Below are 27,235 nucleotides of genomic sequence, written 5' to 3' on the forward strand. Positions count from 1 at the left end.
GAGATCTGACTAAACATTCACTTTTATAAACAGGTAGATACTGACTACAACTTTATAGGTTAAAAAAAAAAAAAAAAAAAATCACTTGTGCCTGTTCATGAAACTGCAATGATAAACTCTCAGAGAGAAGCCACAGCATGTGAAAGGTGGCCACTTCAAGGCCAAAAGCTCAGCTACGCTTCTTCCCACATAAGCTCTCTCAAATATTCAGCCTTTAGGGCAAACTAAACAAATCCCCAAACTTGCTTTCTGAAGTTAACAGTAACAATTAGATAACATTCTTTCAAAAAAATGGCACTTCAATTCCCCATTCTCTCTTTATACAAATGCTTTGATTTCTATACTATATGAAAACGTCAACAGTATTTTAAGGAATCCCAAACCAATTCGCAATGGTAGTTCTGTGCTACAGATACTAAGGAAAATAAATCCAGAAATATCTTCGTTGGCCAAAAAATTTTTATTTAAATGAATGTAAAGAAATGCAGATTTGGGAAGTATAATGCCATAAAATACCCTGCACATGAACACTGCATAAGTGTTATTAACTCTCTAACAGCTTTATTATCAGAATAATGATCTATACAGCCATTAGTTCAGAAGCAAAAAATTAGTGAGGCCTATACCGATTGCATACACTAGAGGGCAATAAAAAGCAAAAAATAAATACTGAAGAAATTGAAAGCCGAAATACTGCACTGTAACCGAACATTTTCTAGGTACAAAACTGTTTGTAAAATACTACCTGTGTTTACATTTTAAAAGATAGTAGTGTTTATTCCACCTCCTTGGGTTCCACAAAAACTGACTATCTGCCCAGTGACAGCTTTAGAGAGGTTTAATATTATGTGTTAAAGTGAAGACTCAAATTGCAATAGCAAATAATATTTTCTATTATATATCTTTGTATTAATTCTTAAGGAAGAAAACAGAAGGATCTTAAACATGGAACTGCAAATGAAGAGAAAAAAGGAAAAACAAGGACATTTCATGACATGAAAAAAAACATCATAAGCAAGGACATAATCAGTGCATGTGTCTGTTAGGATTCTTACACCTATCAAAGTTAAAACCACCCTCCTGTCTCTGTATGTTCAGAGGCTTTTGGTTTCCCCCCCGCCCCACCTTTCCCTCATGTTCTATAACTAATGAACATGCAACAAGAATTTTTCTCAGTAAATGGCTATGTTGGTACCATTACCTTTTGACTACTAGCTAAGCAAGCAGGTGGTCATATCAGAAGGTTTAGATTTGGGTCCTTTAATACTCACTCGGTTATAAAATGCTACAGGTTACTTAAACTTCAGTCCTTCAAAGCAGTTGCTGGGGGCAAAATGACCAGTTGCAAATGGTTCTAAGGTATGGTGAAAGCAGTATTGCTTATGTACAGATGACCGTGGGTTTTAGTGCTCAGCTCTCCACAGAACCAGTGAGTTTCTAATCAATTATGGTCAAATCACCCGACAGAACCTCAGTCAGTACCCCAGAGATAGTTTGCTCTCATAAGCAAAAATGAGCCTCTTCAAAGAGCCTCTTCTATCCCGTATGCAATACTTACATGCATGTGTTATTAATAGCATCATCTGGACAATGTCCTGAGCAGTAGCACTTAAGAAAAGGTAAGGTGTCTTCTGGAGCGAGTGTTACTCCATTTGCTTGTTTCTTTTGGTCAGGATTTGTCTTCATTCCTGTGCCATGAGGCATGCTGTTTAGATTTTGACCTGGACATTTGAAAAAAGTAAAAACTCCAAAGAATCTCTCTGATAACTGTTGAAGAGCTTTACAGGCAAAACATGACAATAGAATAATTATAGTAACAAATAATGAAATTATACAAGAACATAAGAATCTCCTCACCCAGCATTATGGCAGAAATTTCAGTTAATCATTTTATTCTAGAAATACCTAGCTCAAATATTTTATATCTTAACAGCAGATCTTCCAACCATAACAAATATAAACAGAAAGAGGATATTTTCCCTTTCTGAGGTGGGGCAGAAAAGTAGTGATGTAACTAGTAAGAATTTTCTGAAGAAAGCCTCTCTCATTCATGTGTTTAGAAAACGAAAATGCTGACCGCTTGATAACCACAACAGTATAATTTTATGCATGACTGAACGTACTTAATATGCAATTTTCTAATTTTCTGAACTAAAGTAATTTTTTTTTGGATTCACAGTCTCATAGGAGAACAGTAATAACTCCAAAATCTCTTGGGTTTTTTGATCTCTGTATGCATTAGTACTTCAAAACAGAGCTAAAGTAAATCTTGTTTGCAAATTAAATTTCAGTAAATGACACGAATATCCACACAAATGAGCTTTCAGAGAATAAAAATAGGGCTAAATTACGTTCCAAGTAGCCCTCAATTTCTCAACAGCAGGAGAGTTGGGCATCATTTGTTCTAGTTCATATTATTAAAGTGCATTTGCAAATGTAGGCATTCAGAAGAGAAAATCCATCTGTTTTCTTCTTAGCAAAGAACATCCAGAAAAAAAAAATTAGGAACATCATCTGCCTCATTTGGAATAAGCTTTGTGAGTACTATATGAGATGAGAACATCATCCATCTCCTCCAGCTTTATCACGCGTAATTCTATCAACAGAAAATTTCTTTCTGTCCATCTCTTAACAGTATTCTGGGCTCTCAGTCCCCAAGGTGTGAACCAATAAGGCTACAAGAGTTGTGAACAGACTACCACCTTCACTGACACAATTTACAGCAATACTCTGTGGGAGGCTCAGTGTACAAGATAAGAGAACAGCCAGTTAGGACCAACAGAAGCTTTTACAAATTCAGTTATAATGAAGAAAGTGGAGGTACCTCAGTACCTCTCAAAAAGATTTTACTCACAATAAAAATTTCAATTTATCTGAGAATAAAAAAAAAAAAGAAAAATATTTTGACCAGGAAACTCATGGTCTCTTTTAACGGATTCTTGTGGCTTCCTGTCAAACCCACTGAACACTAGCTGTAGCCATCAAGAACCTTACTCTCATGTTGTACCTTCCTTGAAAGATGTGCAGAAAAATTTGATTAAAACCCTGTGCAGATACCACCCTCTGTATCACTCTATTGTAACATCCACTACATCATTCAGCCAAATGTGTGATTAAGTATTTGTGAAATTTGATCTTGTTCTGTAAAAAACATACTTGCATATTTCCTTATTTAATTAAGCACACCCAGTCCATTGTCCCCATTTTGCAATCTCCCTGCAAGTAATGAAACTGTGCAGATACAATTAAGAGTATATCCTAAGTACAGCACCATTTACAAAACCCCTCAAATCACTTTGCCACATTTTATTTGAAATGTAGTTTTCAAACAGTACTTCAGTAATACCTGCGTTAAATATTCCCGATATGTACAGACTTAAGAAAGAAGGTCCAGCACTAGAATAATACAGAGCTTACCTGTGCAATAGGTATTTCCGATTTAACCAAAAGGAATTCTGCATGTATGAAATAGCAGCTCCTCCATCTGTCCTCTCTCTTTCTACAGATTTCTTCCCAGCATAAACTGAAAGCTCATTTTAATAATGTGCTACAGATGTTACACAACATTCTGTATTCACATTTAAGAGATCCTTACCTGCTCAGAGAACAGGTAATTCTACTTAATATTTAAAGGAAAAGCTACTGCATATGTACAAATATTTTCTTTCCTTCTAATTTTGTTGAACTACTAAGGTATCTTTCCTAATTAAGGTTATAAAAACTCCTTTATCTTCCAAGATATTCCACATGTTAAAAAGTCTGAATACTTTATGATCTATGTGTCTCAGTCACTCATCCATCTTCCTACCCTGAGCACTGAATGCAGCATTTTTTCAATTCATTGTAAGAGAAATCAAGGAACCCTTAAAGCATAGCTTCTCCTAGCTCAGAAGAGAAAGAACAAAATCTTTATGCAAATCTAGAATCTTTTAAAGCAGTATTTTTTCTTTGTAAACTAACATCGAAGCATGACTACAGGCATATTGACCTTTTATACTAAAACTGAGATGAAATACATTTTTCCTCTTATTATGATGGATTGTATAACGAGATTTATGAAGAACACATACCAAATAAAATCCAAAATAGAAAACTGTAATTTTCAAGAACCAGCATCTTTGTCTTTTGTACAGTTTATATAGGCAAAGATTTTTATTCAAAGCAAAAACAGACTACAAGTTCACTATCTTTGTAATGTGAAAGAGAAACAATACTCCATGGTAGCTTTCTTTCATCTTAAAGGTAAACTTTGTGAATTGCACAAAGAAGGGGGTGGGGAGGCGCGAGGGGGAAGAAAGAAAAAAAACCCAACCAACAATCCCTGCTGCCCCCCTCCCCCCCAAAAAAAAACCCCCCAACCAACGAACTGCCTTACTCTTGCATTTTTACTTTCTAAGACTGTAAAGAGAACTCTTATTAAACAGGAGTCTAATTCCAGGGAAGGAAGAAAAAGGAAAATATTGAGACTGTTTAGGGTCACTTCAGAAGAAAGTTTTTAATAGCCCCCATCTTGGTATTATCCCAAACTGTATCCTTTACTGCAGTACAATTAATCCTCAGCATTTCAAGAAAGATTAGTGTCTAGCTGAAAGATGCTAGGTATGGGGAACGGCTTCCATTCACCTGAGATGTTAAGAGGGCAGATCAAGATCCAAATGCGGTCACAGGATGTTTCATTGCTGGTTTTCCTAGTTACTAGACACTGGGTAAATGAACAAGAGTGAATGAAGGATATGCCTAAATGACATCTTGCTTTAGGAACCACCTGATCTTCTTGCATCAGTGCTCTCATCATCCCACACCCTCAGAGCTCCACCTTTCAAACATTCACACTGCTTTATCTTCCTTCTGGGAGCAGGACTGAGAAAGGGAGGATCACGTTTTAGGGATCTTGTGACACTACACTACTTGATGATGTAATTAATGGCTTCTCCTCCATGACACATGCAGTTGTCAGCTCTGTGGTGCAGCTAAGAAACACACATACACAGACCTTACATAACCTTCAAAGGGCTAAGTGCTATGCATTAATATACACAGCTTCAAAAGAAAAAGGTTTGCACCGAAGTACGGTACCTAGAAATTTCAGGCACAGCAAAGCTTCTTTCTCCATCATTTCCTACGCTCTACCTGTAAACTGAACAGGGCTGGTGAGGCAAAATAAACATTAGCAGCAAATGAACTGTCACGCACTGGAGGACTTGTTCAAGATCCTGGACCAGTTTCAGCCTGTTTGTCCAGCCTTGAGAATGATACTATCATATACCTTTAAGCATACAAACTGCTCCATAATGTATATTTTACCACATTTCAAAAACTTACAACATTCAATGAAATATCAGAGTGATAGTGAGCTGGAACATTCTCCTCTTCTCACGTAACCACAGCATAAGACAATAAAGAGAAATAAGCTGATGGGACTTCAAGTTCCCAGTTTGTCATTTGCTCTGCTCTATCACAACATCATCTCACACATACTGTATTAATTTTAAATTTCTAGAAGCGTGAACTGCTACAGATAAGAAGGTATTTAAATGGCTTTATGTTTAAAATTAAACTTTTTTTAATAAAAAGGAATAATACCTGCCAAGGTATCATATCCAGCCCTTGATCAAAAATAGAAATTATTCAAAGAACTACTTCTTCCCATCACAGAAAATAAGTTAGACTATAAAATGTATTTTAAAGCAGCGCAGTATAGTAAAAATCCCACTAGGTTAGAAATGTAAGTCTACTTCAAAGCATGGCTTCAAATACTAATATTAATATGGATAATCTTTAAAAGGTACTGTGCGTGGCAGTGAAGTGTTATTAACCACTGAAAACTGAGCTAACTTGGCTGCAACTCAATGCCAGGAGACATACATAATTTCATTAAGTCTTCTGATCTAAGAAAAGATTTGTGTGACCCGTAAAAAAACAGCTCTATTAAGAAATGCAGAGACAAAGAGCAGTAAGTGAAAGAAGACAAGTACAAAAGCCAAATTATGCCTAGAATTTCTTATTTATCTGTATCCCCTCTAGCTCCCCAAATAAAGTTGCAATGCTAGAACTAGTAGCCTACAGCATTCAAGTTGTTCAATAGCTTTCTGAATTCATAATATAGTTGTTCCACATAAAAACATTTTTATTCCAGAGTATATTATCCTTAAAAGGAATTTATCCTAGCAGCACTACAGTACTCTCAGCATTTCTTTGTAGCTATTCTGATCCAAGCTTGTAAACCCAATAAATTCAATATTTCAATAAAAAGAATCTTTGTCAGAAGACCACCACCACCTGCCTTTCTGCTGGAGCTAAAGCTGTTTGCTGGGGCTAGCTGATGCTCAGGGATCGCCCACACTGGGCTCTCTTCATACAAGATCAAAGTTGTATCAAAGCTCTTTACGTTAGATACACCTTCCTTATGAAAAAGATGTACCTTGAAATTTTTATGCAGTAGTTTTAAATTACTTTTTCTTGCTTTAGGATGCAGATACTGCAAAATCATCTACTCCAACAAGGACATTTCACCTTTCTGCCTGTCACAAGCTTTTATAATGATTTAACATGTACTGCTATGTGATTTAAACCTCAGTACAACTGTTACGGCTTGAGGAAAATACTAGTACTTTTTCTTAAAACACAAAATAATTTACAAAGTCAGAAAAAAACCTTTTTATGAATGCAAAGAAAAGATCTTAAATGATTCTATGAGCTCCGTGTCTGGCATTTTAACCATAATTCTCCCTATAGTGCTTTTTTATATATCAAGGCTGTGATCTCCAAAGACCAGGCATGTTAGAGGTAGCTCCATCTAGCAGAACTGGTTCCTAAAAATCACAGCATGTTCCCAGACTACTCGTTTAAAATCTCTACCACCCTCCAGCTCTCCCAGGAGCTACACCAGCGCTCAACACAGACAGGCAGCCCCTGCCCCCCTTATCTTCCCAGCCACCAATCCCCAGCCTCTGCTCCCACTTTCCTTGCCGCCCAAAATCACTTCTGAAGATGACTACTCTCTGTTCTTATGTATTCAATACAAAAGCCAGAGACAAGAAAATTTTATGGGTATTTCACTTAAAGTACACTGCATTCTAATTTAAATTAAATGGACTTATAAAGACTGAAGTTACTTAAAACTAAATGTGAAATTATAGTAATATATAACCTTTTAACAATACAGTAACAATACATTTAACAATACATTAACTTTAATCAGATCAGTATTTCACAATACATGTTTGCTGCCCATATTTTAAAGACCCATGCAGCCATTAAAAGGGGAAATCACTGGTAAACAGAACTACACCTCAAGCAATAGATCAGCTTCTGACAACTCAAAGTTCCTTCTGCAGATTTTAGAATATTTTATTTCAGATTTGTTTATGCTTAAATTCAGTATTTCACCTGAAATTCAGAAAGTGCATAAAAGTAAAAAAATTAGTATCTTTTTCTATATCAAATCTTTGAATAAAAGTAAGTATGATGGTGAAATCAAATCTCAACAGATTTTTTTCAGTTCACTAAGGGACAATGCCAATTTTAATAAGTCCTTTTTAATATTTAATATTAATGCTAATTATTTTAAAGTTTAACTTTCAATAAACATTTTTTCATATATATTGGATGCTATTAACACATTTTTAGTCAACTAATTTACAAAGTAAAATACCGATCTTCTGTGGTGTCTCTAAAGAATGCAAAGTTGTGACAAACCACATATCTAACATTACATCATATAATAAACTGACAGTAATGAAGTACAAAATTTAGGAGAACGTGTTTAAGTACACATTAAGTTCTTTAACTACTCCATTAAGTATATTGATTAGTTATGCTCATCAATGCATTATAAAAGCAAAGAAAGAACTCTACTCAGAAGTAAAAGCGGTTGTCTGAACTAAAAGCTTGCCCTAGTGGGAAGCCAAAAGCATATTTACCACAGTCCTCAACTGCAATTGGAGCTGATAAACTCTTGCCTTAGATGAGCAAAAGTAGGTGGATCAAGATGCAGGGCAAGTCACGGGTCCACAGTGACAAAGGAAACACAAAAACGTTTTTCTTGAAAAGGTTGCTATTAAATCTAGCCATCTGCTACCCAGGCTTATTTTTGATCATTTCTCAACATAAGTGAAAAAGTCCCATGAGTTATAAAGAAGATACAATCCAAAGGGTCACCATTGTGTCCCCCTGCTCCGTAGTACCGACCTCAGAAACAACAGCTGTTCACCAATAATTTCATGGAATTGCCTCGTTTTCTGCTGTTGTTGTAAGAATATTTTCACATTAATCAACACATGCAGCCACCTGCTTTTTAAAGTTACCTATTAAGGAATCTGGTCTTTATATACACATGCATGTATACTGACACACTTGCTATTACCATTCTCTCAGGTCTCAGTAAGCCCTGAAATTTCTACCATTTTGCAGAAGCCTCCAAAACAAATGAGGGAGCAAGCCATTAAGTTGGGTGCTAGACATTGAAAGTACACATGCTGGGTGTTTCTACTTTCTCTGCTTTCCCTTCCTCTTTCTGTAAATCACACAAATTCTCTTCCATTCCTCATAATATGTCTTCTCCACATCTTTTGGTTCCTTTATAGGCAGGATGTTACAAAAATGCATCATATTTTCCTTGTTGAAACTATTATTTCCACTTTCCATTTCCACTTACTACACTTTTCGATTTAGATCTCCTATTTCCTCTAAACATTTCAAATACCTGATGACTATCAACTTTATTCTTTCCTCCTCCCCAAGCACAACTCCTCCATGAATCTAGGGACAAGCAGAGAGACTTGACTGTTTTTCTACTCACCACCTCTAGAAACCAAGCATATTTCTCATGTTTGAAGACAAGCCCTTAGGCAACTTGCATCAAAGAACCAACAACATTTCAGCAAGCTCAACTTTCCCATGCCTTTCAGAACTCACCCAGTATTGATTTGAAAGTCAGAAATATTCTTAGACAAGACAATGTCTTCTTTAGAAGACAAAAATAAAAAATTTACAGGGTCTTTAAACTTAATTGAACTGTATTATTTATTAGAAGCTATTTATTGAAGCATTATTAATATGTGTGATCAGGGAAGGAGTTAATGTAATTTAAGTCACTCTAAAACCTGTGTATTTGTCTGATTATTTCTATTTGTATCTAGAGAAAAAAAATATTCTTTCAGCTGCTATTGGCTTTGAGTAAAATGCTGAATATTGACTAATGCAAAGGGGTAACCATGACTTCGTAAAAAGAACAAAGCATATCACTCCTAACCTGTTCAAGGGAAGAAGCTGGTATCTTCTGCAAGAAGCAGCAAAATCATTTGAATACCAGCAGAACAAGCTCCACTACAAAATGCAATGTCTGAGAGTATTTTACAGTAGAAGAGACCTCTAGAAGTCAGCTGATACCATCACCTGGTCAAAGCAGGACCAACTTCTAAGTTAGATCAGGTTGTTCAGAGCCGTTCTGGTTAAGTTTTGACTATCTCCAAGGACAGATATTGCACAACCTCTCCAGGCAGCCTGTCCTAATGCTTGACCACATCCACAGTGTAATGGGTTTGTGTGGCAAGGTTTCGGTAGCAGGGGGGGTAGCAGGGGTGGCTTCTGTGAGAAGCTGCTAGAAGCTTCCCTTGTGTCCAACAGAGCCAATGCCAGCCGGCTCCAAGATGGACCCGCCACTGGCCAAGGCCAAGCCAATCAGTGCCTCTGTGATAACATATTTAAGAAGGGAAAAAACAACTTTGAGGGAGCTTTTGCAGCCAGAGAGAGGAGTGAGCAGATGTAAGAAACTCTGCAAACACCAAGCCCATGGAGGAAGGATGAGGGGGTGTAGAGATTCCACCTGTAGCCCATGGAGGACCCCACACCACAGCAGGTGGAAACACCCGAAGGAGGCTGTGACCCCGTGGGGGACCTGCGCTGGAGCAAGTTCCTGGCAGGACCTGTGGCCCTGTGGAGAGAGAAGCCCACGCTGGAGCATGTTTGCTGGCAGGACTTGTGACCCCGTGGGGGACCCATGCTGGAGAAGTCTGTTCCTGAAGGTCTGCACCCTGTGGGAGAGACCCATGCTGGAGCAGTTCATGGGACTGTAGCCCGTGGGAAGGACTCACACTGGAGAAGTTTGTGAAGGACTGTCTCCCGTGAGAGGGACCCCATCCTGGAGCAGGGGAAGAATGAGAGGAGTCCTCCCCTGAGGGGGAAGGAGCAGCAGAAACAACATGTGACCAACTGATCGTAACCCCCATTCCCTGTCCCCCTGTGTCACTGAGCGGGGAGTAGGTTGAAACTGGGAGTGAAGTTAAGCCCACGAAGATGGGAGGGGTGGGGGGAGGTGTTTTAAGATTCGATTTTATTTCTCATTGCTCTACTCTGTTTTGCTTGGTAATAAATTAGATGAATTCCCTCTCTAAGTTCAGTCTGTTTCGCCCATGATGATAATTGGTGAGTGATCTCTCCCTGTCCTTATCTCAACCCACAAGCATTTCGTTGTACCTTTTGTCCCCTGAAGGAGGGGGAGTGATAGAGTGGTTCGGGTAGGCACCTGGCCTCCAGCCAGGGTCAACCCACCACACACAGTGAAAATTTCTTTCCTAATTTCTCACAAATATTTCCTTTATTGTGATTTCTGCCCATTAGCAATCTAAACACCTTAGAGCTACCTGTAAATATTTGTAAATCTGTACTATAAATTTAAACTATACCCGAACTAAGCTATTTCTGTCTAAATAGATTGAGCCATTTCTTGCCAATTAAAAATTCTATGTCCACAACAGGAAGAGGGGCTGGTCTTGAGAATATTACTCTCCCAACTTAACTACTGTAACAAAGATGGAAGAATCCTGGATTTATGTTCGTTTCGTTGCTTTCAACCTTGAAATGTTTGCTGCAATAGCAAAGCTTCAAACCAAGACCCGTGCTCTTCCCCACTCCTGAAATACATGTGTGCACGCATACACACATGCATAGAGTGAATCAAGCCAAACATCAGCGCTTAAAGTGCATACCTAGAAGTTAGGAGATAGTATTCTGAGCCCCTGCAGGCTAAAAAGATGAAAGTGCTCAAATAACTTGGCAATTATACAGGAACACTCGTCCAGTTTTGGAAGGAAGTGTTTACAATTCTGTAGGCTGTACTCAATGATACAGAAGCCTTCAGTGTATTCATGGTAGCCACCTGGACTGAACCCCGAAGGAAACTCAAAAGGAAGAATGGCGGTTTTAAGTATCTTTAACAAACTGCAATTCTGCACAGATCCAGAGAGAGGATTTCTGTTCCATAAAAGCTTAGCTGTGAATGTGTGCGTGGGATGGTACTCGAAAGAGCTTAAAGATGATCCTCCTTGCAGTGAGGCACTATTCATTTAATTCGGGTCTTAGTGTAGTTGACAGCTCATTCCTGGTCAATTCCACGTAAATTATCTTCAGTGTCATTTATATTTGCTGCTTAATAAAGGTTATGTTTAAGGGTACAGTCTTGTGCTCTGCCTAACTGCTTCCTCCCACCCAGGTTAAGTCTACTCTTAAAATCAGTTGTCAAGCTATGTATCAAACATAGTCCTGATAGAGACAGCTCCGTTAAATCCTTTAATCTAATACTGCAGGTACACACCAGAAACAGAACATAAAGATTGTCATTTCGGTACTTACCAGGCTTCCTCCTCTCTCCATTTAAAGAATAACAATTGAGTGAACCCATTAAAGTAAATAGGTCAAAGAATATCTCAAAATAAAATCAACCACTAAGCAATAATTGACATAAGTATGGAAAGAGAATATAAACCCTTTTATATTCAAGTATTAAAATGGCAGTATTAAATTAGTCTTCTCTATTTCCCTGGAAACATATGGAAAGCTCTATATACTCAACTCAAACATGTGAGAGGAGCACAGCTGGGAGAACAAGAAATCTTACCCAGAGACCAACTATGGATGCACATGCAGAGCACTACTGTTCATGCCCCAAACGTGATATGCTATACCACTAACAGCTCAGATACCATTCTGCTACTCTGACACTTCTCTGAACTACAAGCAATTACAGAATGAGATTTGCCAGGTACAGCTGCTAATAAGGAGTAAGAAAATAATAAAATGGATTCTCCCACAAACTAGTTATAATCTTTATACTTAAGCTTCAATTCCTGATAGAGCACAAGACAGTTACATTGGCTGGTTCCCAATACTTTTTAATTCAACCCAATTTGACAGAAGAGTTAAAAGTCCTAATGATAACTGGATTTCCAGAAGTTTTTGATAACTGGTGGCTGGAAAGACAACAGACATACAAATGAGTATTTTCACTAACTGAAACCCAGGCTATTGTGAACATCCCATAGCCTCACCTCAGCCCATCGAGTAGGCATAACAGTTCATTTAGATTAGTTACGCCACACTATCTCTTGGCTGCTGGGAGCATCAGAAGGCTTGGGAAACTGCACACTGCGTTTCTTCAGTGGGTCAAGTTTAAAGGGATCAAAAATGATCTGAGCTGATCTGAAATTCTGCTGCTGATATAACTTGCTCCATAGTGTACTAGGCATTTCTGGTATTGCCTCTATTTATGCATTTGGTAAAACAGACCTCATCTATAATACATACTACAACAACATATGAACACTATAATGTCCTTCTTTTTAGGGAAGTGTCCATGTCAGGCAGATAAGCCACCTGCCTGCAAAAGAACAACAAACAAAAAAAACCCCACCAAACCCCAAACAAACAAACAAAAAAACCCAACCAAAACACCAAAACCCTATGCCAACCACTGGAATACAGCGTCTCAGTTACAGATGAAAAATATAAACTTATATCAACTAGTACATATTTACCTTGAACATGGAGAGTTATAAGCAGGTAGGCTCCAAGCAATCGCTCATAAACCCTCGATCGAGTCATTGTTCACTTTTAATACTTCCTGTGCAAGGCAACTTGCCCTTCTGCTTGACAACTGCTAAGCTTAGTCTGTTCGGTGAAGCCTAATACAAGATTTGGTGCTTGACTGCAAAGATGCTTTTGTAACTTTTCCAACTTCGTTTCCTGAAAGATATAGTAAAAGAAAGTGTTAAGAAACTCCTTGCATTTCTGAAACAAGAAAAACCCTCAATATTTTTTATCACAATGATCATAACCACATGGCTGCAAAAATAATTAAAAATGCATATGTTTATTAAGTTTAATAACTGAAAACATTAGGAGTATTTACTATCCAACTGAACAGCAGGGTTCTTCTGAAATACACATTTTTGGTAACAACCCAAAGGAATATTTTTACATTCCTATCGAAAATAGTAGATATATTAACTCACTAGTCACAGCCATATATTTTAGACTCACATACAGCTATCACAGATAATATTCAAGATTAACATGTAAATCTGAAAAATATTTTCTTTACAGAAATTAAAATTTATACTTATTATTTTTCTTAAAAATGAAACTCAATGGTGACTTCCCATAATATTTATCGTGGGGGAAAAAGCAACACCACATTGAGCCACCAGTGGAAAAATGCTGGCAGAGAAGCTTTATTGCAACAAAACCCCAGCCTCTCTGCTGGATGAAAGCTAAATTTGTATTAAAATAGTTAATTTAGTTAACTAACTAACTTACAATGTTAGCTTTGTCTTTTCTAGATTAGTACTATGTCTTTAAAAATCCCCAAGAGAACACAACACAATCTCATTTAATATTTGAATGAAGAAATTAATTTCTCACTTAGCATCAACTATATTCCAGTCCCTCTTCCTGTAGAGTACTGCGCTATATAACGTTTTCTGGAGAAAAGAAAGTTAGCTCAGTTCATAATACCAATGAACATTTATTATTAATCTGTTAACCCCAACTCAAAATCCTGATATCCATCCGGATTGCCAAGTTTTGTGCAAGTTAATCCCTCCTGAAAAATAATGCTACTATATGCACACGCCATTTGCTCCAGACGTAAAATATAATTCTACGCATCCAGTGGATGAACACATAGCTAAGACAGCCAAATTGAATAAGAAGTTACTTTTCCAGACTACAGTGGTTGTGGTCACGTTCTGCTCAACGAACCTTCTCCAGCGATTCACAAGGGAAGCGTAATTGGGCTTCAAAGGACTAAAAAGCAGCTCAAACACCTAAATAGTTAATCGCAACAAAAGCGACGTTGCACAAAGCCGAACAGAGGAGTGATTTTGCCTTTCCTCGGCCTCTTGTTTCGGTGGGCTTGACCCCCCGACCCCTGTCAGCCTGGCGCTGCTCATGAATGCCAAAACTGGTGTTTGCTCGGGGATGGGCTGCAATTACTGTTGGTGGCCGCTTCCACCATCAATAACTCAATCTGTCTGTCGGTGAGACCCAAGAACTTTTCATTTTAATTAGTGCTTTGGAGGCATTTAACATGGAGGCAAATTAGCGGCCGAGCCGGGAGGTGTCCGTCACTTTCAATTTCGACCCCCGACCCCTGGCCTACTTTTCACACATCTCTGACTTCTCCCTAATGAAGCGACAAAGCGCCTCCGCGCCGGAGGAAGCTGGGGTGAGCTGCGGGACGGGCGGGCGCTGCTCCCCAAACGCCGCGCTGCAGCGGCCCCAGTGTTCACCACGATTGCTGCCAGGTTACGGCGGGCCGGACTCGCAACAACGCGCTTTGCAGATGTCCTAAGCACTACTAACTTCAAAATAAACTTCCTGGTGAGGCAGAGGTAAAAGCACTACGGGAACAAAAATACTCTGTTTAGCGCTTCCTAATCACAAGAAACAGGACCGATTCTGACCGCTGACAGGGAACGTCCTTCTAGCTATAAAACCATCAGGCCAGCAACATAAGTCTGTAAGTATTATTGCTTTATTCCATGTTTCAACTGCAATGAACTTCAATCCTCAGTAAAACACGTGGAAGACAACAACTGCCAACAGCTTGCATGTAGTAAAACAACAAAGGCTTTATTTACAGTATTATTTTTGCAGTCCATCAAAAGGAAAAAAACCACTAATAGTCTGTTTAAAGTATATTTAAAAATCATTTCCGTCTGTCGTCTTCATGCAAGCTTTAGTAAGGACTACATATTCTCACTTTTCCACATTTCAAGAGTAGGAGTGTTTTAAACTTTCAGAAAATTGGTGATCTCGCTCCCCAGTTCAATAAGGTAAGAGAGCACACTGCCACAGGAACTTAACGTGCAATGTGTATTTACCACTGTACCACACGGTACATTATCAAAAAAATCAAGAACAACTTGGGGGGGGGGGGAGAACATTTTAATGCAACCCACTTCCAATTTCATGGTGATTTTTATTACGTGAGACAATCTAAGGTAGTTTTTAAAAATGCTGTCAAAAATGAATAGGCTTATTCAAGAACGTAACATGCTCTGCTCAGAACCAGAATTATGTACCTGAATATTTCTTTCATTAATATTTCGCTTTTCACAGATATATATGTATTAAAGTGTAATAAAATGACACTGAGAACAAGTTCTGTTATCATTCCCCATTTTAAAATCACTCTAATTTGAGAATGCCTATCAGCATTTAAAAGAATATCTCAAAAATGGAAAGTAAAACCCATCAGGGCTGCAATTCCCTTCTCTTCCCCTGAAACGCAGATATGATGCCTTAGTACTATACCAGAGTTATCCTTCTGTTGCTGTTACTGTCAGCGTCAAGTTCGCCCCGAGCCAGGAGAGCCCCACAGCTGGCTGCAAGGCTTGGGCAGAGCAGAACTGCTGAGCACTGAAGGTAATGTTTCACCATTGGGCAGGTGAGCTTCAGCCACTGATGAAAAACTACCGACTGACAATAAAATGTCCCAATATGAACTACGTGAACTGCAGTGTGGACATACGTCCTATTCTACCACCCACACTACAGAAGCAACAAAGGTGGGTCAAAAACATGACGAGGATGGGGTTGAGGCAGTTTTTTCAGCGACCACAGTAGAATTCAGCTTTCCTGCCACAACGATCAGAAGAGATTTCAGACAGTTTTTACCCATCCTTTGAACTGTTCTTCCTTTTCCTCATGTAAGTTTCTGAGCTAAACAAAGACAATTAGTGCTCTAATAGCCTGTGTTGCTCTTTCACAGAAAGGGAAACCGAAAACATTTCCTTTTTAAAGTCACCTGGCACTCCAATATAGCTACATAGTTTAACAGCTTAAAGAAGTTTTTTAAAAACCAGACTAGCTGTTCTAGTGCTTCCACCAAAGCCACACCCCAAAATGACGTAGTTATGACCTTCATATGAGAATAGCTTTCACTAAAACCAAACCAAACCACAACAAAGAATACAAAACTGAAGAGGCCGCAGTGACACCTTTTCTGAGCCGTTTCCGGATTCCCATTAAAATGAAAACTGGCAGCCCCGCTAAGGCATGCTATCTAAAGTGAGCAACAGCTGGAATTTCTCCAAAACATGCCTGATATTAACAGTGTAGAATGACACAACTAAATGACTACTTCAAATGCGTTAAAGCACCAATTAACACCTGGAATGCTACTCTGCCAACAGAGCCACACTGCAGAAATTCAAACCCATAAGCCAATCAGTTGATTGCAAAGTCCTCAATGTCTCTTTTTTCCCTATTGTAGCCATGAAGAACTATATTGTGGCCATTCAACTATAACCTGTTAAAGAATAATTTATTCATCAATCATGACACTCAATTTGTCTTTGTAATTTATTATCCTTCCTAAAAATAGTTTATTGAAGAAAATGCTTTTGTTATTAACACTGTGTGGGGTTTTTTCCGAACTGGAACTCAGCTGTGAATTCATGGCACTATCAACACAGTCTAGCCCTACACTCCATGTGACTCCGAATACATGAAGCTAAAGTGTGAGAGATTTGTCATATGGTCCAAAATGATTGTGAGAGCAGAGAGTTCAGTGGTAACTGTTCTTTAGATGTGGCTCTGTAATATTTTTAACAGCATGATCCCCAAACCAAATGAGCCGCACTGTCCCAAATTTCAACAGAGTGATAGTGTTGAATGTAACAACAAAGGCAGTATTGTAAAAGGGGAACACATGAAAAAGGAAACTTCCATCTCAGACTTCATAAGAATAAAACATTAAATCCATTTCAACAGACAAGATGTTTCAAAACATTTGCAGCAGTACACACAATACCAAGTAAATGTATTTGCCAAAGCAAAACCAAAGAAATATTAAATGTTTCTCCTACGTGCAATGGAGGCAAGAAGTGACTTAGGTAACCGTAAGCACATTACCTCAATCACATTGTACAGTTTTGAACACGACTTCGAGGTGGAACAGAATGCCAGAGATAAACTGGACTGTCAGTCTAAGCCAGTATGCAACAACAACTTTTCTATTAGGGCTTAAAAAAATCTGATACTGTACCACAAAGAAAATTATTAATTTGGATGAAGAAAAGAGGGATTGTAAGAACAGTAAAGAATTCACTACAGGGCAGACAACACGTAGTTTCAAGAACAGAGATTACTAGTGCAGTTCAAATGACATTCAAGGACCTTGATTCTTGAACCAGTTGGATTCCAGAATATTTACCCTTTTCATTAATGAACTAAGCGCAAAAAGTAAAACTTTGATAAACCTTGCTGACAAACATGACTTGTCAAGTTAGCTGAATATTGTTTTTATGCAGGAAGATTTGGATTACATGAAGAACTGAAGAACAGAAATGGAATGAAATACCACAGCATGAAACTGGGAAGTTATGCATATTGGGAACTCAGAAGAATTTCTGCTCGACATAGACTAGGAGTTCACACATAGCAGATAGCTATGGACTATCCAAGGACTCAAGTACACTAACTAATTACAGAACATCAGACACATCCATGTGATGTTGCTGGGAGAAAGAGACAAAACACAACTCTAGGATTTCCTAGAGAAATTTCCCAGGGGAAGTGGTAAAACATAAACAGTGCAGAGACAGTATGATTGATAAATTCAACATATGCCTAGAAGGACTGATAATACTATCTGGAGAATAGGAAAGTCCTATGAATGGAGATGAAAAGAAAAGAAAAAGATTACTATAGTGAAAGCTGGTCCGGAAATGATTACTCTCTGAAAATGCAACATAGGAATGAGCAGAAGGAAAGACACCTATTCAACCTGAAGAAAATTACTGGTTCAACAACAACTAGGTATGGATCAGCCATTAAATTTTATTTAGATCAGAAATTAGAAGACAATTCCTAAACACTGGTTAGAAGGTTCTAGGGCAGATTTTCAAACTAAAGAGAGTCCAAAACCTTAATTGGTCTTTAGTTTACAAAGGCCACCATCTCATGTAGCTGCAGGTGACAGGACGGGAGCAGACTGATCCAGGAGAGCCCTTACATCTCCATTGTGTTACTCATAATACAAAAGGAGCTACAGTTAACTTTAGCTTATGCAAAGTCAAATAGTCAAATTTAATCAATTCCATACAAAGAAGAACGTTTAAATAAACGTTTCAGATACTGTACAGTGTTATTCTGTCAAATACTTGTACAAGTCTACTTTTTAAACATGTTTCTATTATTCTATTGCAAGGCATGCCTACACAAATTGTAGAAAAACATCATACTGAAACAGCCAAACTAATTATGCTTAAGTGCTGTCAAATATGTTAAGTTAAAAATGCAGGTAAACCCACCAGCAAAATCTATGAAGAAATCATACAGTTGATGGAGAAGACAGCTGGCTATTACAAGCTAGTTGGCTGCAAGGCCATCAACAAAAGCTACTTCAAATAAGGTCCTATTTCTTTAGGCACTAATTCGTGCAAGCTCCCAAAAATAATTCCATTAAACTGCAGAATGTGTTAGAATTATTTAAAACTATTAGCGACTGCATAAAAGTCAAAAAGATTGTGTAAATGATTTCAATGTTCCTTCTCCCTTTACAAACTGCTAGAAAATCTTAAACGTCAAATGAAGCACACGTGTGTGTATTACACACTTCTCAAAAGACTGAAATGAAAAATATATCTGAGTTCTATTTGTAGGACATTTCTAACCATGTGTTTGTGAAGCACATACTGCAATGGTGGGTTTGTTTATTCAGAAACCACGAGCCCCTAACAACTCCTTTGTGCAACAAGCAAGTCAACAGTCTTAGAAAAGGACTTCTTATTTTTGAGCAGCTGGAAGAAAAGTCACCAAAATCCACCTTGGGTACTCTAACAGAACTCTTATGAAAGGAAGATTGCACTGCTTGCAAATATCAAATGTGTGTACAATATGGCAGAATTTAGAAGCCAAACTACTAAATTATGATGTATCTGTCCTGTTTCATAAACAAAGTTGTTAACCATGAAGAAATTAAAGCCTAGCTGCTTTTTACCATGCCCAGCACAATTAGGTAATTAGGGACGCCACTCATTGGACTCCTGAATGCCCATCTTACTGTTACTCTGGAATTCCAATTAACTAACTGCTACAAAGTTTCTGTCATTAAATTAACAGTAATGAAATTCAGTAAAATTATTTTCCCAGTGCCATCAGGTATTCAGACCAATCCTAGTGTGTTACAAACATGACACGTTCTCTTATTTGAGCATATTCAAATAGGATTTCGCTACACAATTTTTATTCATCTTGACCCATCTCCCCTCTTTCAACTCCTTCACTTTGGCAATTAGCTGGCTGAGAGCTTCTGCCCTTAAGACAACTGGCAAACAAACACCCATGCTCCTTCCACCAGAAATTACATCAACTTCTGCTATTCTACCCAGAAGCTATCATTCTTAAATGTTTTTATTATCTATTTATCATTTTTGCTAGTTCCTTACTGTCATACCAGGCAATGTGAATGAGGAGAAAAGTCTCCACATGTAATACATTCCATCTCTAAATCTAACAAATTGAAACTGGGAATGTAACTTAAACCTTTCAAATGTCATTCACCAAAAAAATTACTTAAAGAAAGCCTTTCATTCACTAAACATAAGCAGTAAGAGGAAAAAAAAAATCACTAGAATTATTACAAATTTAATGCATCACTATTGAAAATATTATGGTCATACTATACTGCCTACAAGACGTATCACATATTTTGGCTCTGAATTACAATTATTTTACACAAACAATATCCCTAGACTGAGGAAAGGAAAAAGGTGTGCCTCAATCCTGAATATATATTTGCGCCCTAAAATCAGGGCCTTTAACATGCTTTCACAGAATGGGTTTCTAAAGTGCAACATCATTTCAGCACTATAAATAAGACTAATGAATGTTTTCACAACCTTACAGTATGTTTTTTTCATAATTTAAGGACAATTGTTCATTAATCTATGTGAAAAAAAAGCAAACCAAAAAACTGACAGGGTAAGCTTTTATTATACTTAGATCCCAATGGTCTTGGCTTCTTTCTGTTACACCTATAACCTTTGCCCAATCTAGAAAAAGAAACTCACAACCTCTTTTTGTCTCCAAAGTGAAGGTGATTGTGCAAATCCTGGGACTCATGAAGAGCTCTCCAGAAAGTGGGTTTTTGTTTGGTGGTTACAGAGCATACTTTTCATTTCATGGTGCTTAAGTAAAACAGAATGTCTTTCTTTGGTTATTGAATTTAATCAGTAACAAAGCATGCTATACACACCCATGCTTTTTCCCTGATGTCCCTGACACGGGTGTCTCCTACAAGAGAAGGAGCAAGGAATAGAAAACCAAAAGCCGCCCAAGGCTGTCCTTAGGCCAGCGTGCTGCTCCAGCTTCCAGCACGCTTTCCGATCTGAACATTTTGCCCACATGAGGGTAGTGTAAGCTAACTTCCGAGTAGGGGCACGTTGCTAAAATCCGCATCTCTCACGCAGAACACTGTTTAGAAAAAGTGGTTACTATTTAAAAAAACAGATCGCTTGATTTTCAGTTTTAGTACAAAGAAGAAAATAGCAGCAACAAAGCTGAGACAATTCAATAGGGGGGTTCCGTTTTTTTGTTTTTTTTTTTTAAAACATGAAAAACAGTCTGCAACTACTTCTCTCCCCCTTCCCCTCACTTCCACCCTTAATTCTTGTTTTCTAGGTAGTAAGATTTTTCCAAGTGTTATGGCCAGCTGCCAGCTCCCTAAAGTAAGCTGGAGTAGAGCTCTCCCCTCTGCTCGGGCCCCTCCCCGGAGCAGCCCTAGGCGCCCTGCCTGACATGCTTTTCAAGGCGTGCTAGGCTGCAGAGCAGACTTTCTGGCTCCACTTCCATTGTTTGCACGGCTGCTTTGCTCCTTATCCAGAGCCTGGATTAGCATAAGAATACTGTCTTCCCCCTCTGCAAGCCAGCTCCCCTCTAGAAGACCTCTACCGCTTAAGAATAAACATGGGGTTGGGTTAGGTTTTTTTCAGATTTTCTCTTTAAATCCTCTTTTCCTATTCAAGTCTTGTAAAAACCCAATAAAATAAATAAAATGCTAAGCAAGGGAGGCTAACAAGGCTCAGAAATACATAGATGCACAGATTAGTAATTGCCAAGGTCAAAAGAGTCAACTTGATAATTCTGTTCACGGAGCCTTTGCTCCTCACTCACATTGCAGGTATGACTTCCGTTATTAAAGGATATATTTTCCCAACAGAGCAGAAAATAAATAAGTTCTAGGAAAGAGTAACAGAAAGGAGACCTTAAACCTCCCCCTTCAGTGTTTTGTGGTTTGTTTTTTTTTTTTTTTTTAATAAAGTCTTTTATTTACCCCTGGAAGACAGAGTTTCAAATTGAGAACAGACAGAAAGCATTACTTATCAACACAACCTCCAGCCAAAAATACAAACCCCCTCCAAACTGGTAGTAAACGCAAGCATCGCTGCTGCCTACTTATGTAACTGCAAATCCTTTCCCTCTAGTATCTGACCAAGACACTATGCTGTCCCTTGTAAAGCAAGTGACATGTGATCTAGTATTAAAAAAGGCCAACAGAAGAGCATTTCACAAGAAGCAAACTGCTTGCCCTCAAAACATTTAAAACTGTCAACATGGACATATTTTTTTGTTCTGCTACCCATAAGATAACTGCTGTCCAAATTAATTCATACATCATTTTGTGAACAAGATAAAAAACACATTTGCAAATGTTACTTCATAAATAAGCCACATAATTTTTAAATCATCAAATTCAGCACTCCTCATGGCAATGGGCAAGAGAAAAGCTTTCTTTAACAGTATTTGCTCAGTACATACAAACACCAGAGACAAGACTGGCAAGTTCAACATCATCACGATTTGCTAATCCAAAACCCTGCTTGGCAAGGTAAGCCTTAATCCTCATTTTCCTCACCTGCTTGCCATGCCCATAGAGGCACCCTACGCTGCTGATAGGAGAAACTCTCAGTTTAGCTGTTCTCACAAATCACTGTAAATAACACACAGATATTCTCAAAGGAATGGTCTCCATCATAGAGGCCTTTTAATACCTGGATAGGCAAAATAAACCAAGTAGTAGATGCTACTCTTTACACTCCTCTAAAACAGAGATGTGGCAGGGGGAAATTATTCTTTAAAGTGTTCTTGCTACAGAAACAAAATTTCAGATATGTACTTTGCACATTAAACGGTTAAGTTTGCTCCTTGTGTTAGTTATAGCGCCCTTCTAACTTTAAATTGCTGAAATGTGCCCTTTCAACCTTTCTTATAATTCTTTTGAATTATATGAATAGTGAGCTAACAGCTCTTCTGTCATCTGTGAGCCTCGACACTCACCCTAGAAACTCATGTTGGGATATTTTTACGAGGTTACAAGCTCCAGACACAAAACACGAGGAGGTTACCACCTCCACAGCAAGGGCAAAAGAAGTGAGCAAGTATTGTCAGTGGCAAGTGTAGCATAGCCTAAACCAGAATAAATGGCAGTTTAAATTAATATGCCGGGCTCTGAAGAGCTGTGGCCGATGAGCTGGTGCTTTGCTTGATACTGCCACAGAGGCACTGACCACCAGCCAGAGAGCAAGGTGGACGGTTGGGGGTAGTAACCTCACAAGCCCTCTCAACTAGTAACTCCCAAGAGCTTGCAAGGAGAACCCTGATAAATATAACTAGGTTAACCAAGCTTCAATAGGCCCAAGCAGAAAAAGAAAAAAAATAGGAAGGAAAAAGGGAGATAAAAAGGGAAAAAAACCCCTTAAATCCATCGGTGAGCAAGTATCTTGTAATTAGAACATTCATTATCTTACATAGAACCTGCAAAACATTCGGTTATTCTCAGTATCAGAGAGTGATGAACAGTATCAGAGTGGTAAATGCTTATGTATAAAGCATGACATAAGCACAGTTATTTCACAAATACTGGAGATATTAGACGGCTATATTAAGAAAGTGCTTCCACAGTGCAAATAATCTAAAATAAGTTCTACGTTGCATTCTGAAGTACCCGAAGGGAGCCTACAGGAAAGATGGTGAGGGACTGTTTATCAGGGAGTGTAGTGACAGGACAAGGGGTAATGGGTTTAAGCTGAAGGGGGGTCGGTTTAGATCAGAGGTTAGAAAGCAATTCTCTACTGTCAGAGTGGCGAGGCACTGGAACAGGTTGCCCAGAGAGGTTGTGGAGGCCCCATCCCTGGAAGTGTTTAAGACCAGGTTGGATGGGGCTTTGGGCAACGTGGTCTAGTGGAGGGTGTCCCTGCCTGCAGCAGGGGGGTTGGAACTAGATGATCTTTGAGGTCCCCTCCAACCCAAACCATTCTATGATTCAGTTTCTACTGTCATCTGCAATACTTAATTTTTAATTGTGAAGTATGTAAGAAAATATTGTTGCTCAGGGAAAAATTTCCAGGACTCTAGATGTATGTGTCTGAGCTTATCTTACCCTGTTAGTATTCTGCAAGTTTTGCTGAGACAAAAATAGAGTTTTGCATGCAAAACTTCGGTTTGCATTAAAATGTAAGTGCATTGCAGATCTGCTTGGTTAAATAGCTACAGAAACAACATGGCATGCACATGCACACAAACTACTCCTCTTAAGTTTAAACAATGTACTTTCATCAAATATAGGTTCAAAGACATTTCTAAATCCAAACACAGTAATCTTTCAATAAGTAGACAAAGACAGAGTTCAAAGTTAATGTTTATACTTCAACAGTTATAGACCACTATTTCCCTGCACTGAAGTGCTAAAAGCAATGCTGTTAATTTTTTTCACACAAAATTCAAAAATATACACACAAGAAGCACAGCTAAAAAGCTCAATGAGATTAAAATATTTACATTCACGGTTCAGTAGTTTTATCAGTAGTATCTCTCCCACTAGTATTCAAGCAATTGCACCACTTCTTAGTGCAAAAGGTTATTTTAAATACATTAAGAAAAGTTTTTCAACAACTACTGCACAGTAGAGCTAAGAATAGCAAAACATCAACATTTAAGGTAGCAGTTTGTTTGCTTTTAGATTAAATGGAACTTCAAATTTAGCTATAAAATACTTAATTTTTTCCATTCAAATCTTTGCTTTTCTCTCCATATTGTAAGAAAGCAACTGGACTAAAACCTATGGACACTAAGAAGGTACAGAGATTATACTATATATTCTCTCCCCTATCAATTTCACTTGCTTTCTTACTTTTTGTCTTTGACCTTTGTGGTGCATGACTTAAACTGCCCATACTCAGTGCTACGGGAATGATTTGGACACAATTTTTAATTGCAAACATTTCCCCCAATCCCCAACATTCCTTAAACTTGAAGGTATCTCCTGTGATGTCTCAACAGCTCCTTAAGCTAAAAATCTTAAAAATAAAGCCATCTGCCTCCAAAGTCACCTCTTCATTAACTTTGGCAATTCAGTTATTCCCCAATCATTCAAGATCACATTCTTATAACCATCTCATTCTGCCTTTTCTTAGCTGCTTTCGTCACGGCCATTATTGCATCTAAAAGTCATTTATTCATTCCACATCTCCACTATCGAACCCTTCTTTGTTTCCTTATCCTTTAGCCTACACTAATCACCTCCAATAGGGCAGAATTAAGGCTGATTCAAATTAAATCTGTGAAGGAAAAATTGAGAGTTACAGGAAAACCACAGATTACATAACGGGAAGAAATTTTTGTTGTGAGTTGAAGAGAATAAAGAATTATTTTTGGCAGAAATGGGACAAAAATGTCATTATTACTGAACCTTCTCTATCAAACGCTGTAGAGGATCTTGTAGTGATCAATCCTGAGTATTTTTTCTATTCTCCCTTTTTCTTTGAGATTTTTCACACATTTGGGTTAAGAACTGTACTGAAACAAAACCAGCAGATGAAAATACTGCTCTACTCAAGAGGCAGATTGGTCCATTGTTCCTATGCCCTGACCTTAAGAGCAGTCAGGTGGAAGTGTTTAGGGCAAGAGTATAAAACCCAGAGAATGATTAGGATGCTCTTTCTCTGGATATCCCACTAGATTAATTTTCTCTGCTGCCAAATTCATTCATATCACCAATACCTACAGAGGGATCTACTCACCATGAATGTACCCCTCTACACCCTTTAATTCCATTTAAAATGTTGGTCTCTAGAATAGTTTGCAATAACTGAATATCACATGTAGCTCTGCCCCGTGTTAAAAAACCCCTCACAGTCCTGGAAACAGATACATTAACGTTGCTAATGCTTTCAAAACCTTTCTTGATAAGCTATCAATTGGCTGTCACAAAGTACATGAACATGCTTTATCCAAATGCCAGTTTTACAAGAAAACTGTAAAACTGTTTTCATAATCCTTAGAAGCATTTTGCTACTCACATCCCCCAGGACAGTGAGAGACATACAGCAGCCTATTTTGGTTTATATACTCTGAAGCACAGTTTTTATATTCTTGATATTCTGGCACAGAATAGTAGTACAGCAGACTGTAGAGAATATACTTCTCCCAGATCACAAATCTATAAATGCATTAAGTGCCCAGTTATAACTGCTCCGCTTCTAACAGCAGCTTAAATCTGAAGTTTAAGCATTGCTACGTAAGTATGTAACTTTTATTTTCAGTCATGAATTTTTTCCTCTTCCTTCGGTTACAACATGAGTTACGTAATCATCTTTTTCTTTTTCAGGGGGTAAACTAACTATCTGTTCGCCACTGAGATGAGGGAGAAAGACACCATCTACTGATATATGCAGACAGTAAGAGCAACAGCGCTGTTAATGCTAATTTTATAAGACTGATAAACCAGCAACTTGCAGCAACATGTTTGAGTGAGAACAGGCATTTTAGATCTTGGAAGAACAACCACAAAATGCGTTTGAAGCATGGTCAGGCATAGCCATTTGGGGACCCTCCTGCACATCTTCACTGTGAAAATTCTCCTAACAGATAGGGCTACTGACCCTTCTGGCATTACTTTAAGAGATTCAAATTTTCTGTCACTAACTAATCAACCGCAACCATTTAAAACTTGAGTGCAAGATGCCCTGTCTATATCAAAACATGGAATAATCAGTGCACAGAAACTTCCTTATTACTGTAAATGAGCTGTAGCTTCCAGGAAATTCATGTTAAAAATCAGGAACATGAGGCTATTGCTTTCTTCCAAAGTTTGTATACAACACACACAAATGCAGGCATATGCATAAACTTTTTTCCATATAATTTATGCATTTGATCATCCACATTATTCTTTTTTAATACATATTAAACACTATTCCAGGCAAGTTTTCACTGACAGGCCAGAATTCAGAGAACTATGTAAACCAAGTACTTTGTCCTAAATGTGTTGTCTTTCTGATTTGTGCATTCCCAGAGCTGCAAAAGAGAGGACATCCATGTCACTACCTCTATGTGTGTATTGCAGGTGCTAATAACTAGGGTCATGAGAACGGATGGGTAACACTCAGGTTCTTTATTAAGATGACACAGTCTCTCCCAGCTTTCCAGATACAGGTATGCCATCATGTTTCTGAATCTTGACAGTAATGTCTACTTCTCCATTTCTTATCTATTGTAATGTTTTAATATTTTACAACTATCTGCCTTACTACTTTAACTAAACGAAGAACTCTCTACTGCGCAGGTGGAGATAGCAGCAAGGCTCCCCTTTTCTCCCCTAAGGAAAATACTTGACCACAGCTCATCCTACCTAAACAGTTATATTTTCCTCACCCTAAATAGCTCAAGTAACTTTTTCCTTCACCAGTCATTCCAGAGCTGTGTACTACCTTTATTTTTCCCCCAGCTATATTAATTTGCCTTTTTCCTTTTAGCTTGCTCTTCAGATTATTAGTAAATACAACTAAAGTATTCCTGCTTTTTTGGCATATAGCCGCCTCACCTTTTTTTTTTTCTTTTTCAAACCATTCTGTTACGACACCTGAATATTGTTATTCTGTTTTCTTAACTC

The 27,235-nt window shown here is 38.1% G+C and overlaps 1 protein-coding gene across 3 annotated transcripts in view; it reads right to left on the reverse strand.

Moving 5' to 3' along the window:
- BMPR1A (bone morphogenetic protein receptor type 1A) overlaps window positions 1-27,235 on the reverse strand; it is an 87,977-nt gene that overhangs the window by 14,519 nt on the left and 46,223 nt on the right. For all 3 annotated transcript variants that reach the window (XM_054831689.1, XM_054831688.1, XM_054831690.1), the window contains 2 exons: window positions 12,813-13,020; window positions 1,559-1,721 (listed from right to left, as the gene is read on the reverse strand). In XM_054831689.1, coding sequence (XP_054687664.1) covers window positions 1,559-1,721; window positions 12,813-12,879 — 230 coding nt within the window. In that variant the 5' untranslated portion in view covers window positions 12,880-13,020. The remainder of the gene's footprint in view (window positions 1-1,558; window positions 1,722-12,812; window positions 13,021-27,235) is intronic.

The sequence above is a fragment of the Grus americana genome, chromosome 7 (assembly GCF_028858705.1).
Source record: "Grus americana isolate bGruAme1 chromosome 7, bGruAme1.mat, whole genome shotgun sequence".
In the NCBI taxonomy this organism is placed as follows: domain Eukaryota; kingdom Metazoa; phylum Chordata; class Aves; order Gruiformes; family Gruidae; genus Grus; species Grus americana.